Source organism: Cebus imitator, unplaced genomic scaffold (assembly GCF_001604975.1).
Source record: "Cebus imitator isolate Cc_AM_T3 unplaced genomic scaffold, Cebus_imitator-1.0 Scaffold203, whole genome shotgun sequence".
NCBI lineage: Eukaryota > Metazoa > Chordata > Mammalia > Primates > Cebidae > Cebus > Cebus imitator.
This window is the reverse complement of record NW_016107518.1, coordinates 2,594,566-2,610,608: the sequence shown is the minus strand read 5'-3', so window position 1 is coordinate 2,610,608 and position 16,043 is coordinate 2,594,566. Positions and strand designations below refer to the sequence as shown.

The 16,043-nt window shown below is 47.4% G+C and overlaps 1 protein-coding gene across 9 annotated transcripts in view; it reads right to left on the bottom strand.

Moving 5' to 3' along the window:
• Positions 1-548: 548 nt before the first annotated feature.
• The window catches only part of CELF6 (CUGBP Elav-like family member 6), a 35,534-nt gene continuing 20,039 nt past the window's right edge, over positions 549-16,043 (bottom strand). For 2 of the 9 annotated variants that reach the window (XM_017548097.2, XM_017548099.2), the window contains 9 exons: positions 5,951-6,079; positions 5,763-5,842; positions 5,456-5,599; positions 5,204-5,336; positions 4,963-5,109; positions 4,353-4,433; positions 4,123-4,266; positions 3,043-3,198; positions 549-2,151 (listed from right to left, as the gene is read on the bottom strand). In XM_017548097.2, the coding sequence (XP_017403586.1) occupies positions 3,071-3,198; positions 4,123-4,266; positions 4,353-4,433; positions 4,963-5,109; positions 5,204-5,336; positions 5,456-5,599; positions 5,763-5,842; positions 5,951-6,079 (986 nt within the window). In that variant the 3' untranslated portion in view covers positions 549-2,151; positions 3,043-3,070. Of the gene's footprint in view, positions 2,152-3,042; positions 3,199-4,122; positions 4,267-4,352; positions 4,434-4,680; positions 4,744-4,962; positions 5,113-5,203; positions 5,337-5,455; positions 5,600-5,762; positions 5,843-5,950; positions 6,080-16,043 lie in introns of those variants that run through there. The other 7 variants (XM_017548092.2, XM_017548094.2, XM_017548093.2 and 4 more) reach the window with 7 other exon arrangements.

Genomic DNA, 16,043 nt, shown 5'->3' with positions numbered 1-16,043 from the left:
TCAGGCTGGTCTTGAACTCCCAACCTCAGGTGATCCGTCTGCCTTGGCCTCCAAAGTGCTTGGGTTACAGGCGTGAGCCACCATGCCCAGCCCCAGTTCTTCCTTAAAGACTTTTCCCCCTCTTAATCTCCTTCAGAAAGTATTTCACAGACTTCTCCCACCAGTAAAGTCTGAATTAGGTGCTCTTCTTCTTGTGAGCACAGACCTTCTATGGCCCTGCATGATAACTGCATTCTTTGTCTCTCTTTCCCCTTAACTCCGGGTCCTTGGAACACGCCTGATTCCCAACATGTAGCACAGTGCTTAGCAGCTAGCCTGAGGGGACTCTGTGCCTCCACGTGAATATGGAGGGTGCAGGTACTGTGTGTCTCTATTTGTCTCCAGGGTGGTCACTCTAGGAGTCAGCATTGTGTTGGTGTACACATACCCTCTGGTTCTTCTCTCAGTTGGAAAATACTTGTGGATGTCCACCACACCTTACCTGGTAATATTATTGCCAGATCTATGTTTCATTCCCATTCCCTCCAAAAATGAGTCGAAGACAGAGGAACAGGTGGGAACAGGTTTTCTTAGAAACTGTTATGAAGGAGGAGCCCTCCAACCCCACCCCCACATCTTTTGCTATCTGATGTGTTATCAGATCAGAGGCCTTCAGCCTCAGCAACATCTGGGGATTAGAGTGACCCTAGACAGCATAGCTGGGGCCTCAGACTAAGCTGATTCATGTCTGTGGGGTGGAGGGGAAATTCTCCTGGGAAAAATATGTGGAAGGCCCTGCAGGCCCAGGAAAGGCTGACCAAGGCAAGGTGAGTCATGGTGTTCTAAGCTGAATCGTTTGCCCATCTCACAGAAGCAGGCAGGAAGCACCACCATTGATCAGCTTTATATGGCACCCACTGTATACAACAGACAGACAAAGACAGACAGACAGAGCACACACCACTTCTAAGCTCAACACTGCTCACCAACTAGAAGCACCTCGGTTAAGCACATGTGAGACACTCTTGCATAGGAAAGATGTACTTTTTAAAGGAATGAAGAAGTATTTTGGCAAAACATCTACTTCCCTCCCAGGTCCGGGGTAAAGAGGGACCTCTAATTCTGAAGCTTCTACATATTGAAAAATTTCCCCTTCTCAATGGCAGTATATACAGTAGCAAACCTTCTAAGTCTGTTGTCCCAGCCCTCTACAGATATCCTGAATCTACTTTACAGGTGGGCAAACTTAGACTAGACAGAAGGTAGCCTGAAGCAAGGGGACACTAGGACTGGTTCAAGGGGAGGGGAAACAGGAGGTGTCTCAGCTCAGCCAAAGGCAGGGCCTCTGTTACCTGGATTGGTAAGGGAAAGCCTCAGGTGGCCAGAACTCCCTCTTTCTTCCTGCCTGGGGAAGCAGCGGTTCCACAGAAAAGGCAGTCCCACTCTTGCTGGCTAGCGGGCCTCCTGGGATGGCAAAGACCAGGGCAGGCCTGAGCTCCACCTGGGGCCTCTTCCAGGATGCACTCTGAGTTTGAGGATTGTGGATTGCGAGTTCACTGCGTCCATAACTTTCTCATTACCCGCATGTGAGCCTAGACCTCAAATTCTTAATTACTTTTAAAAGGGCAGGGTGGGGAAGTGGCTTAAGAGGGAATGAGACACAGAACAATCTTTCCACAGCCTCCCTCTGCCTAGACTGGGGCTGTCAAAGGTCTCCTTCACCCTGTCTCCTAGGGATATTTAAAGGCAGCTTTTATGAGACTCTATACTGTCTTTTTTTGTTGTTTCTCTTTTTTCTTTGTTTTAATTTATATATATATATATATATATTCTTAAAAAAGCAATAGTCCTTTGGTCCCTAAACTCTAAGGAATGATATGATTTTGAAAGAAGTAAATCTGGGCGTCCCCAGTGGAGAAGCCCTTGGCATCCCCAGCGCCCTCTGCTGGTTCCCCTGGACAGTCACTCCTCAGCCAGCCCTAGTTGCTCTGCCAGCCTGAGCTCTCGGCTGCAGGCACAGAAAACCCACTTGATAAAAACAGTCCTTAGCGTGGCCTTAGCCCCAGGCACCAGCCTTGGGTCCGATCCACCTCCGTCCGCAGCTGCGCCTTCGGGAAGAGCTGCTCAAGCGCTTCTGTGCTTTTCCTCTCCTTTCTTCTCACTCTTCTGTTTCTGTTGTTGAGTATTCATGGATAAGAAGGGAGGGGGAAAAAGGCAAAAATCACTTTGGAGGGCAAGACCAGAAGAGCAGCTTGCCCCCATCAGTGACATCTCAGGTAAGTGGCTGGACCCCTCTTCCCAAGGAGCGGGGCAGGAGCAGGGCCCAGGCAGCAGGCTGGTCCACTGAAACCAGACCCTGAATCCTCAGCAGGAGACCCCAACCCCATATCCCCTCCACAAAGCTCCTGGTGTAGCTCAAAAGTGAGGCAGGGCCATGTGGGCCTTCAGAGACAGAAAACCTCTAAAAGTTGCAGGTAGCATCCTATGGACCCATGACCTTGCTAAAAAGGTAGAAGAACCTGGCCCATCTCTCCCCTCATCACCTACCATGCCCTGCAGATTCTACCTCTAAAGAATGTTTGCTTCTCTTTCTCCATCCCCATGTTCACTGCCATTATAATAGCCCTTACTTCTAGTTCTTTCTCTGCTTAAACTCCTCGAGAGTTCTTTCTTGTCTTCAGGATAAAGTCCAAACTCACGGCCTTTCAGACTCTTGAAAACTGGCCCAAATCCACTTTTCTAGTCTCATTTTCCAGCTTCCTGGACCCTCCCCACATACAGGCTCTCTAGTCTCATCGGCTATCTCTGGAGTAGAACGGCTTCCCCAGGCAGAAAGACTCTGATGGTCTCTCCCAGTCTGCAGAGCAGGAATGTTGTCTAATTGATCTCAGTCCTTGGATTGAAGGAAAAGCACAAAGTCTCCATCTGAGGATTCCTCCTAGCTCCTGCCTCTTCTTTCTATCTCCGAGGTGGGTGCCTCCAAGGTCCCAAAAGGAGGAGCATCAAAGCTGGGAGGGCGTCATCACTCAGGCGTCATATGCCTGGGGTCCATCAGAGACTCACCTCTCTGTGGCTGGCCGGTGAGAGCCGGTCAGTAAGGCCGGTTGGCATCCTTGGGCCGCTTTAGCTGCACCTTGAGCCTCTTCATGCCAATTTGAAAGCCATTCATCGCCTGAATAGCAGTCTGGGCACTAGTTGGATTGTCAAAACTAACAAACCCTGGAGGGTGTGGGCAAAGAGGTTAGCTGGGAACTCTGCCTGGCAGGGCCTCCTTTCTCTCTACCAGCCTCCTCCTCTTCCAGCCCCCTGAGGCCAGTACCATCAAACACATACCCCACCACTGTTTGTGTACACACATGGATATAAATTCATAGGCAGATGGCCTGAGATTCCTAAAGGGGTGATTCTTAGAAGGATGGGAGGCAACTCTGAGCGTGTGTGCAGGGTCAGGGTGTTGATTGGGGTGTTTTGTGTTTTTCCTGGCATGGGTTGGCTGTCTCCCTCCACGTTCCCATTCTGGTCCTCAGAGCCACAATTGGAGTTGGAGGGGATCTCTGGTCTCAGAACCAGACTCCTCCTGCCCTGGCCAGACTCCAAAGCCCTGACCTAGCTGGCCACATTCCTGGTGGACACCTGATCGTCCAGGTAAGCCTGAAATAAGGTTTGTTCTTTTTTATTTTTATTTTTTTTTGAGATTGAGTCTTGTTCTGTTGCCCAGGCTGGACTGCAGTGGTGCCATCTCGGCTCACTGCAAACTCTCCCTCCTGGTTTCAAGGAATTCTCCTGCCTAAGTCTCCTGAGTACCTGGGATTACAGGCACCCATCACCATGCCCAGCTAATTTTTGTATTTTTAGTAGAGACAGCGTTTTTTCATGTTGGCCAGGCTAGTCTTAGACTCCTGACCTCAAGTGATTCGCCCACCTCGGTCTCCCAAAGTGCTGAGATTACAGGCATGAGCCACTGAGCCTGACCAAGGTTTGTTCTTTGCCTAAGCTTAGCCCCATCACTGGTTTGGGACCCCATTTTGTGCCATACATTGAACCTCAGGAAATCACTGCCTTGTGGAAGGACAAGTGTAGGATCTGCAGGGAATCCTTAATAGTTAGAGGTGGGAGAGGCCTAGGGGTAGGTTCTCAGCTCACCAAAACATTTGCTCTGGTTGGTGGCTCGATCCACAAAGACTTTGGCAGAGACAACAGCTCCAAAGGGCAGGAATGTCTGGATGAGTTCCGCATCACCAAACTCCTGAGGCAGGTGATAGATGAAGAGGTTACAGCCTTCCGGGCCTGCAGGAACGGTAGCAGGCTGGTTCAGGGGAGGGACCCTGAGTCCAGCCCCCCAAGGCTCTGCTCTTCAGCCCCCAGTCCCTCACCTTCTCTCTGCTGCTGGGGCAGGGCTGAAGGCTGCTGGGGAAAAGCTGTGCTCACCGGGGCATAGGCCGATGGATAGGCTGCTGGAGACAGAGGGGGAAGTGGGCAGTGATCCCCAGGAGCAGTTCCCTGAGCAGGGCCGCATCTGCCTAGACGCTTTTGGCCAATTCAGCCCAGTCCACCATAACCCTCACCCCAAGAGAGGTCGTTCTGGGGGTAGGGGGATGGGAGGATCAACTCCTTGGAACAGAGTCTAAATCCCCCACAAATCTCCCTATTTCTTTTTGGGGCCCTTCAGCCTCCCCCAGGCCGCGTAGCGCCAAGTGAAACCTGCGTAGTGGTGCATCCCAGCGTAGGCCTGCTGCAGGGGGTCAGCCACGCCGGGGCTCTGGGCTGGGGAGAGAGGGGCACATGGCCCATGGTGAAGGCAGGCGGGCAAGCAGAGTGGGTGAGAAGCTCAGGGAGTGTGGGAGGTAGAGGGCGGCTGTGAAAGGCAGCAGGGAAGGGGAGGGCTCTCTTCCCAGGGAAGCCGGGTCCAACCTCCCAATGCCCCCCTATCCCGGCTCCCCACTCCATTTCGGGGGGGATTTGGGCGGAGCAGGGGGGGCCCACCTGGGTAAGGGGACAGTCCGTTATTGTAGAGCGTGTCGGAGCCCGGCTGCCCGTTGGTCTGGGGGGTCAGAGGGCCGAATCCATTGATCCCGATGGGCGCCGGTAGACCTGGGAGGGTGCCAGGACCGCTGCCGGGTGGAGAGTTGGCTGCTGATGGCGGAAGAGGTCGGAGAATCAGGCAGCCGCCCCGCCCCGCCCCGCTGGCCCCTCCCAGGCGCGCCCCAGTCCCTGGGCGCGGTACCTGCTGCGGGCAACAGAGGCGCAGCCACCAGGCTGAAGGCTGCCACGTGCTGCATCTGGGCCGCCACTGCCGCCACCGGGCCTAGGCCTGGGCCCTGTGCCGCCGCCAGCAGGGCCGCCTGGTGCTGCAGGATCTTTTCGAGGAAAGACGGGCAGGAGTGGAGGGCCAAGGGGCGGGCAACTGCCCCGGCTCCCAGTCCCAGGCCTGGCCCACCCACCTGCGCGCCCTCGCACGCGGGTGCCCGGTACCTACCGCCGTGGTGTAGGCACTGCAGGCCCCCAGCGGCAGTGGCGCCGGGTGGAAGGCACCCAGCTGGCCAGCCATCTGCTGCATCCGCCGCAGCGCGCGCTCCCGGTCGGTGTCTGCCAGCTTGACCACGAGGCTGGACGAGGCACCCTAAGCAGGGCAGGGGAGGCCGTGGTGACCGGTTCTGACCCTGGCCCCGGCCCTGATGGCCCTTCCCCATCAGCTCCTTTCCCGGGGCACCGAGCGCACGTGGGGAGAGGGAGCCAGTCCCCACCCCAATGGGCTCACCCTCACCCGGGGAACCCGCCCTCACCGCCATGGTCCGGCTGCCGTGTAGACCCTGGATGGCCGCCTGAGCTTCCCCTTGACTCCCGAACTTCACAAAGGCACAGCCTGGGGCAGGACAGAGGGAGCGGGTGGCTCAGGCCACAGGGGCCAAAGAGTCATGTGGCCCAGAGTGAGGAAGGGTCACCAGGAAATCCCGCGGTCAGCTCAGGTCACCTTTACTGGTGCCGTCAGGACTCCGCAGGACCGTGCACTCCTCGATGTGGCCGAAGGGCTGGAACAGGCGTCTGACGTCCTCCTCATCCTGCTGCTTGCCCAGCATCCCCACAAACAGCTTTCGGTCCTCTGGGGACAAAGCCAGGAATGACCTGGGGACCCCAAATCTTCCTAGACCCCTGACAGTAGCCTGAGAAACTTAGGATGGCAGCTCACAAGTCTCACTCTGGGAAGCAGAGGGAGTGAGAAGGCCCTGGGCTTCCTGGGTTGGTTTTCACTGAGGGGCAGGATCTGGGGAAAGGATCTGAAGAAGGGAACTCAGTTCAGTTTTCCATCAGGAAAACCTGGGTCCTGGGGAAACCCAGAGAGGCTCAGGGCTGCTCTTGCCGAGACTGATGCAGTCTTGATATCTTTGGCTGGGCAGAGCCCTACATGCATTGTTTTATATGTTTGACCTTTTTGTTCTCAGAGTTTGGAAAACGCTGTTTCGGATCAGAAATCTGCAGTATTAAGGAAGGGGAAAAGCCCTTCTATTCAGACTGGATCCAGAGAAGAGAAGTATATCCTTGATGGCCAGCCTAGTAGCGCTGGCTAGAATCAATGCCCCTTCCTGCTCAAATCAAGGAGGGTTCTGGATTTAGAATCAGCACAGGAAACAGTCCTTTCATCCTACTGCCTCATCCGCAGTCACTGAGCACCGGCATGATGAATCCTTACCCTCCACCACCCTGTCTCATCAGCAAGCTTCTAGTGCCCTCTCTGTGTCCTTCCTTCTGATTGCCCTGTCCTCTTGCCCTGATGCCTCCCCAAATGTTCACGCTATGAGAGAACAAGTTCTGTCTGTAGACCTGGATTGCCACCAGAGAACCAGTCTGATCTCTCCCTGTGTCTACCCTTTCTATGGGTGAAAGAATGTCTTCCTTCCTATGGGAGTGGCAGAGATGCAGGAAAGGGGCTACAAGCTGGGCCTGTGTCCCTCGAAGAGAGCTGGAGAGCTGGGGCTGGAAACTAGCGTTTTGTTGCACATCCAGCAAGTTAGGCCTCAGGAACACTCTCTGGGAGCCTGGGGCAAAGGGGTCCAGCCTGCTGTTGAAGTCTGGCTCTTCTCTGCACCAAGGTAAATATCTGAATTTGGGATGGAGCTTGACCATGTAGGGGACAATACAAGTTGGGAGAGAAAGAGTGGGTAGGAAACCAGCTTCTGTCTTCATCTTCAAGATCTTGGAGAGCAGGAAAACCCATCCTAAATGGTTCTACTCCTTGACCAGCTTGGCTAGGCAGATGGAGGACATGGTCCTTGGATTCTGAGTGCAGGGGAAATAAGAGGTTAGTCATAGACTGAAGCCTGGGTGATAGTGAAGGAAGAACAGACTGTTCAGAATCGACTGAAGTTAGCAGGGGAGAAATCTCCAATAAGACTATGTGTGTGTCCATATGTCACCTGGGTGGTGTGGGGTTTGGCCTAGGCTGCCTTGGGGATCCTGAGGTGTCTGTCTGTCTGTCAATGCTATGTCTGTGTGGAGGGCAGGGGCTGCAGTTGATAAAGGGCAGGTAGAATGTGTTTTGGCAAAATTCTGCCCTCTGTCCAGAGAGGTATTACCTGACGGTCCTTGGGGAGGGGATGGATAATGACCATGTGGCTGGAATTCTGATGGAGGAAAGAAGGTCTCGCCACTGACCTTCTGTGGTGAGAGTACAAGCCAGTGAGTGTGCTTTGATTCTGGAGGTGTCAGCCACAGAATAGTGCCCTTGGAACAGATTACTGATTTCCCAACCTTTTGAAAAATCAGTGGAATACATTATTCTAACAAAAATATTAGGATGAAGCTCAAAATGTAAGAGAAAAGCAGAACTGCTGTGACTGAAGCCAGAAAAGGAGGGGGTGGAGTTTGTCTTGCTTGATCCTCCCCTAACAATCCCTAGAGGGGCTCCAAGGAAAGCCCTTTGAAATTACTGACCTAGAAGATAGAGAACAGAGTTCCAGGACGTGTATGAGGGGGGATCTGAGATCATCCTGTCCAGGAGCCTGAGAAGTCAGAAAGGTCTTTCATGAGTCTCTTGACCAAACTGATGGCTTTGCCTTGACATCAGAGAATGGGCCCCATTTGGCCAGGGAATCAAACTCCAAAAGGCCATGTCATTGGTCTAAGTTATGACACTAAAGTATGAGCATTTGGCTGCAGAAAGCCTGGGAGAGGCTGGAGAAGGGTCTAGGGCCTCCACAGTCCCAAAGGGGCTTTGCTATGCCCTCATTTGTAGTGCAGCTGTGTCATTGGGTAGGGTCTGAAAAATGGTGATGGCATCCAGATAAAATGTCATACAACGTGGACCAGAATCCAGGTAGCCCTGTGTAGGAAGAGAGACATCACAGGCTGAGATGGAGCCCAGAAAACAGAAAAGAGGTTTGTGCTGACAGTGGTGATCTGATCCTTCATCTGCTCCACCTTTTGTTGCTTTTTCAGTTCAAGTTCATGCCATTGCCCATGAAATTTTTGGATCCTCTTTTCCAGTGAGAATCTCACAAATTAAGAAATTTTGATAGCGTGTGGTGGCTCACACTCACAATCCCAGAACTTTAGGTGGATTGATCACTTGAGGTCAGGAGTTTAAGACCAGCCTAGGCAATATGGTGAAACCCCGTCTCTACTTAAAATATAAAAATAGCCAGGTGTGGTAGTGCATGCCTGTAACCCCAGCTACTCAGGAGACTGAGGTGGGAAAATGGCTTGAACCCGGGAGGCAGAGGTTGCAGTGAGCTGAGATCGTACCACTGCACTCCAGCCTGGGTGACAGAGTGAGACTCCTCCATCTTAAAAAAAATTTTTTTTATCCCCATTTCCCTGTCAGGGCATTGACCCTATGGATCTGGACTACTGGGATGTACAGAGTTTGAAATGTAAATGAGTATTTACCATGCGTTGGGCTCTAGGCTGCCTGTTTCCCAGGTATCGCCTTGAATCCTGGTGTCCTCTTTCCACTTTATAGGGACCTTGATTGTGTTTGACGGGAGGATGAGCTGGGTCACAGTGGCCATGAGCCTCAGGTGACCAGGAAATGGCGGGATAAGTTTCTTAAAAGACCTGCTCAAAGAGAAGTGCATGCCAGACCCCTAAGAGTAGCCCCCCAAATCCACAGACTTGAAGATTCTGATGGCTGATCAATGCCTCCAGAGAGAGATGATGATGGAATATAGCCCAAATAATTCAATTTTCTCTAGGCGAAATTCTATCATTTTGGTAAAAAGCAGATGCTACAAAAGGCAAGTCAGAAATGTCTGAATAAAGGTGTCCCATGAGTAGTGGGTAGGATCCTAGAAAGATGGGAATATCAAACATAGAGACTCAACCTTCCAGGAGTGGAAGGAATTAGAAGGCAGCATCAGTATAGAGTTGAGACATATTGGAAAGCCATATAGTTGAATGGTATATCTACATTTTCTTGCTGGCAACTAATGCTCCTTGATCTATCAAATGCTTTTTTTTTTTTTTTTTTTTTTTTNTGAGATGGAATCTTGTTCTGTCGCCCAGGCTGGAGTGCAATGGCACGATCTCGGCTCACTGCAACCTTCTTCTCCCAGGTTCAAGTGATTCTCCTGCCTCAGCCTCCTGAGTAGCTGGTCTCAAACTCCTGACCTCGTGATCCACCCGCCTTGACCTCCCAAAGTGTTGGGATTACAGGTATGAGCCACCACGCCCAGCCTCAAATGCTTTTTGAATCCAAAAAAAGTGGCTTAGGCTCCCAGAGGCCCATCTCCAGGAAGCTGCCTTGTGCAGCTGGTCATACAGATCAGGGATTCAAAGGCAGTGAATGATGGGGTAGACATTCCAGTAATCATAGCAGAATCAGTCCAGATGATCTTCTTCAGGAAGGGCACCAGGATGCCATTCAAGGAAGAGGCCTCTGCCTCTGTTGTTCCAAAGAAATTCCTGAGGTGTTCAAGTTTCTGGTTTCTAGGCCTTTCACACCAGATCAACTCCATATTGGTGAAAGGTCATGATTTTGGGGACAGTGTAGGAAAAGGTCCAGCCTTGGGTTACCAATGACCAAACCCATCCTAAAAATACTGGTCCATTTTTCAGTTTAAATACCAAGCCAGAAAGTCCTGCTGGTGGCAGTAGTTGTATTATAGCAAAGCAACTCTCTCCTGATACACACAGTGATGACTGTAGCATAAGAAGCCCTGGGGAAAGTGACTGAAGAAAGTAGCCAGGATGAGCAGAGTCTCCTGGCCAGGTGTGACAGGCATCAGGAGGGACTTAAATTCCATATATAAAAAAACTGTTAGAACAAGTAACCCAATTCAGCAAAGTTGGGAGAAATAAAATCGACACACAAAATTCAGCTGCATTTCTACACACTGGCAATGCACAATCTGAAAATGAAATGAAGTGGAAGCAAAAGCCAGGCATAGTGGCTTACACCTGTAATCCCTGCATTTTGGGAGGCTGAGGCAGGCAGATTATAAGGTCAGGAGTTTGAGACCAGCCTGGCCAACATGGTGAAACCCCACCTCTACTAAAAATACAAAAATTAGCCAGGCATGGTGGTGTGTTCCTGTAGTTCCAGCTACTTGGGAGGCTGAGGCAGGAGAATCTCTTGAATCTAGGAGGTCTGGAGGTTGCAGTGAGCTGAGATCGCACCACTGCATTCCAGCCTGAGAGACAGAGCAAGACTGTTGGAAAAAAAAAAAAAAAAAAAAGGCCAGGCTCAGTGGCTCATGCCTATAATCCCAGCACTTTAGGAGGCCAAGGCAGGAGGATCACTTGAGGTCGGGTGTTCAAGACCGGCCTGCCCAACATGGAGAAACCCCATCTCTACTAAAAATACAAAATTAGTTGGGCATGGTGGCGCATGCTTGTAATTCCAGCTACTCAGGAGGCTGAGGCAGGAGAATCGCTTGAACCCAGGAGGTGGAGGTTGTGGTGAGCCAAGATCACGCCATTGCACTCTCTAGCCTGGGCAACAAAAGCGAAACTCTGTCTCAAAAAAAAAAAAAAAAAAAAAAAAAAAAAAAAAAAAAAAAAAAAAAAAAAAAAAAAAAAAATAAAAAAAAAAAAAAAAAAAAAAAAAAGGAGAGATTGAGAGAGAGGAAAGCAAACAATTCTATTTGCAATAGCATTGAAAATAATAAAATACTTTGAGGCTGGGCACAGTGGCTCACGCCTGTAAACCCAGCACTTTGGGAGGCTGAGGCAGGCAGATCACCTGAGGTCAGGAGTTTGAGACCTGCTTGGCCAACGTGACAAAATCCTGTCTCTACTAAAAATACAAAAATTAGCCGTGTGTGAGTGGCAAGCGCCTGTAATCCCAGCTACTTGGGGGAGAATCGCTTGAACCAGGAGATGGAAGTTTGCAGTGAGCCAAGATTGAGCCACTGCACTCCAGCCTGAGTGATGGAGTAAGACCGTCTCAAAATACATAAATAAATAATAACATAAAATAAAATATTTGGGAATAAACTTAACCCAGGAGGTGAAAGACACATAACTACAAAATGTTGCTAAAAAAATTAAGAAGACAGAAATAAATGAAAAGAAAATCCATGTTCATGCATTAGAAGACTTAATATTGCTAAGATGTCAATACTACTCAAAGTGGTCTACAGATTTAATGTACTCTCTGTAAACTCCCAATGGCATTTTTTGGAGAAGTAGAAAAATACATCCTAACATTGATATGGAATCTTGAGGGACTCCAAATACCCAGCAATCTTAAAAAAGAAGAACTCCCTTTTTTAGAAACTTATTACAAAACTACAGTAATCAAAACTATGGCACTGGTATAAAGATAAAGATATAGACCAGTGGAATAGAACAGAAATCCCAGAAATAAACCCTTGTATATATGGTCAGATGATTTTCAACGAGGGAGGCAAGATCATTCAATAAGGCAAGGGCAGTCTTTTCAACACATGGGGTTGGGAAAAATGGATATCTACATGAATGAAGTTAGATTCTTACCTATACCATATACACAAGATTAACTGAAAATGGATGAGTCCTAAATGTAAGGACTAAAACAACAGACATCTTAGAAAACTGAGGGGAAAAAAGACTTCATGACAGGATTTGGCATTGATTTCTTAGATATGACATCAAAAGCACAGGCAACACAAAGTAAAAATAAATAAATTGGACTGACTAAATCAAAATTAAAAACTTTCACAAGGATCCATTGGAGGGAAAAAAAAAAAAAAAACTTCTGTGCATCACAGAACACCACCCACAGAATGACAAAGCAACCTATGGAATGGGAGAAAATATTTGCAAACAATATATCTAGGTAAGTGATTAGCATCCAGAATATATAAAGAATTCCTACAACTAAATAGTAACAACAATAACAGCAAAACACACCAAACCCTCTATTTAATAATGGGATTTGTATAGATGTTTCTGCAAAGAAGAAATACAAATGGGCAACAAGCATATAAAAAGATGCTCAAAATGACTAACTGTTAAGGAAATGCAAATCAAAACTACAATGAGATATCACCCACCTCACACCGATTAGGATGACTGCTAACAAAGAAACAGAAAATCACAGCGTTGGCGAGGATGTGGAGAAATTGGAACTCTTGCACATTGTTGGTGGGAATGTAAAATAATGTCGCTGCTATGGAAAACAGTATGGCAGTTACTAAAAAAATTAAAAATAGAATTACCATATGACCTAGCAATACCTTTTCTGGGAATATATCCAAAAACATGGAAAGCAGGTTCTTTTCAAAAATTAATCTATAGTTTTATTTCAATTGACCAATAATAATTGTATATATTTATGGGGTACAATGTGATGCTTTGATATATGTAGACATTGTGGAATGATTAAATAGAGCTAATTAACATATTCTTCACCTCGCCTACTTATCACTTTTTTATGGTGAAAATGGTTGAATTCTATTAGTAATTTTGAAATGCATATTGCATTATTATTAACTACAGTCTCCATGTGATGTAATAGATCACTACAACTTCATCCTGTTTAATTACAACTTTGTATCCTTTGACTAACATCTCCCCTTTCTCCATACTGTAACTCCCCGCCCTGCCCCTAACTTCTGCCGACCACCATCCTACTCTCTGCTTCTGTAAGTTCCACTTTTTTAGATTCCACACATAAATGAGCTCATGCAATGTTTGTCTTTCTGTGCCTAGGAAAACAAGATCTTGAAGCAATATTTGTACATCCATATTCATAGCAACATTAGTTACAGTAGCCAAAAGGTGGAAGGTACCCAAATATCTAACAGATGAATGGATAAAAAAAATGTGGTACATACATACAAAGAACTATTCTTCTGCCTTCAAAAGGAAGGAAATTCTGACATCCTACAACATGGATGAAACTTGAAGATATGATAACTGAAATAAGCCAGTCACAAAAGGACAAATACTGTATGATTCCACTTACATAAGGTATGTAGAGTAGTCAAACTCATTGAAATAAATAGAATGATGGTTGCCAGGCTGAGGGAAAGGTGGAAATGGACAGTCATTTAATGGATACAGAGTTTCCGTTTTAACAAGATGAAAAAGTTCTGAGGATTGGTTACACAATGTGAATATACTTAGCTCTAGTAACTGCACACCTAAAAGTGTTGTGACAATCAGCTTTGGGTGATCTGCTCTGAGCCAAGCCTAAGGAAAGTGCCTCCCATTACCTTTGGGGGTAGAATGCATTTCAGAAAGTGAAGAGTTAACATGAGGAAAGTGACAGCTAGTACGATGAAAACTATCCAATCTTAGTTGGAAAATACTTTCTAGAATTAAATTCATCTAAGGAGAAATAACAGATATGACTCTCAACTGGTTGTGACAGGACAGTTGTTGCTAAGGTCTATTTCCGATTTAGGCCAGAGAAAATGCCCCAGTACTATGAAATTTTGAAAATTCCACTTCAAAATTCAACTTTAACTCAAAGATTAGTTGTTAAACACTGAATAAAGTGGAATCCTAGAAAGAACTTGGAAAAGATGGCTCTGCTTTGAACTTGAGAAACGTGGCTCTGGATATATGTCTATACTCAAAATCCAGGCTGACATCTAACCAAACCCTTGCAAATACAGGCAGAAATTACATTAGCAATGATAGGATAGTAGTGATAGGAGTGTAAATGGGATAACAGATAATAGGTTTTTGAGTTGAACCAAATTGCAAGATCAAAAAAAAAAAGAGATGCCTCAAAGTATATTTTAAAATCCTCAGAGAATGTTTTAAGCTTGAACGTTAAAAGAAAGTAACTAGGCTGGGCGCAGTGGCTCATGTCTGTAATCCCAGCATTTGAGAGGCTGAGATGATTGGACACCTGTGGTCAGGAGTTCGAGACCAGCCTGACCAACATAGTGAAACCCCGTCTGCACTAAATACAAAAAAAAAAAAAACAAGCAGGCGTGGTGGTGTTCGCCTGTAATCCCAGCTACTTGGGAGGCTGAGGCAGGAGAATTGCTTGAACCCGAGAGGCAGAGGTTGCACTCCAGCCTGGGCAACAGAGCGAGACTCCAACTCAAAACAAAACAACAACAGCAACAACAAAAATACATGAACCTTGAATTTTTATCCAGACAAACATTTTAATGTTCATGTTCAAATGCATACAAATACTGAGGGATAATTTATTGTTTTTTTTTTTTAGACAGAGTCTCACTCTGTTGCCCAGGCTGGAGTCCAATGGCATGACCTCAGCTCACTGGGATTACAGGCGTGTGCCACCACGTCCAGTTCATTGTTTTGTATTTTTAGTAGAGACAGGGCTTCCCCATGTTGGAACTCCTGACCTCCAGTGATCTGCCTGCCTCAGCCTCCCAAGGGGTTGGGATTACAGACGTGAGCCAACACGCCCCGACAATTCCTTCTTTTACTGTCTGCCATAAAGGAGGATTACATCGTGCACATGTGAGCTTTTTTTCTTTTTCTTTTTGAGATGCAGTTGTGCTCTGTCACCCAGGTTGGAGTGCAGTGGCACCATACCTGCTCAACGCAACCTCTGCCTCTGCTGGGTTCAAGCAATTCTACCTCTGCCAGATTTAAGCGATTCTCCTGCCTCAGCCTCCTGAATAGCTGGGATTACAGGTGCCCACTGGCACGCCCAGCAAATTTTTGTATTTTTAGTAGAGATGGGGTTTCACCATGTTGGCAGGCTGATCCTGAACTCCTGATCACAAGTGATCTGCCCACCTTGGCCTCCCAAAGTGCTGGGATTACAGGCATCAGCCACCACTCTCAGCCTAGCTTTTTAACAAAAATAGCTACTTTATCTTCTGTCACTTAAGTTTTGATGCAATAGTGTAGTAGTATTCTTACTTTTTTTTTTTTTCAGCTCTGTCAGAATTAAGTTTTAAGTATTCTTACTTTTAATCAATAAACATGAGGTTTGTGGTTGAAATAACCAACACACATATTGTATGTTGTATGGTTTTTATTTATTTGTTTATTTACTTATTTATTTATTATTTTTAGAGACAGTGTCTCACTCTGTTGCCCAGGCTGGAATGCAGTGGCACCATCATAGCTCACTGCAGCCTTGAACTCCTGGACTGAAGTGATCCCCTGCCTCAGCCTCCTGAGTAGCTGGGACTACAGGTACATGTCACTACACATTTGTATTTTTATTTTTTGTAGAGACAGGGTCTCACTTTGTTGCCCTGGCTGGTCTCAAACTCTTGGCTTCAAATGATTCTCCCACCTTGACCTCCCAAAGCGTTGGGATGACAGGCAAGAATCTCCGTGCCTGGCCCCTGTCATATTAATTTTAATAGTCATTGGTAACACTTGTTAATTTGATGCCTAACGATACAATAATATTGCAATACATAAGGACCTTTCTGATGAAAGATGCCAAGGTCCTTTTCTGTCATGGCCATCCCCTGCAGCCTTGGTGACACTTTTCTCAGAGTACCAGAGGTACATCTGGGCCTTTGTGGAATATATTATAGCAGCGTTTTAATATATTCCAGTGAGTTTGCATAAATTCTGTAGCTAAATTCCACACTGTTCCCATACTCCACACTCCAGGGCTATATTTTACATCTTGTGGCAGTACACATAGAGCAGTACACTATTAAAGGAAAATGCATCTAACTTTCTTTTTTTTT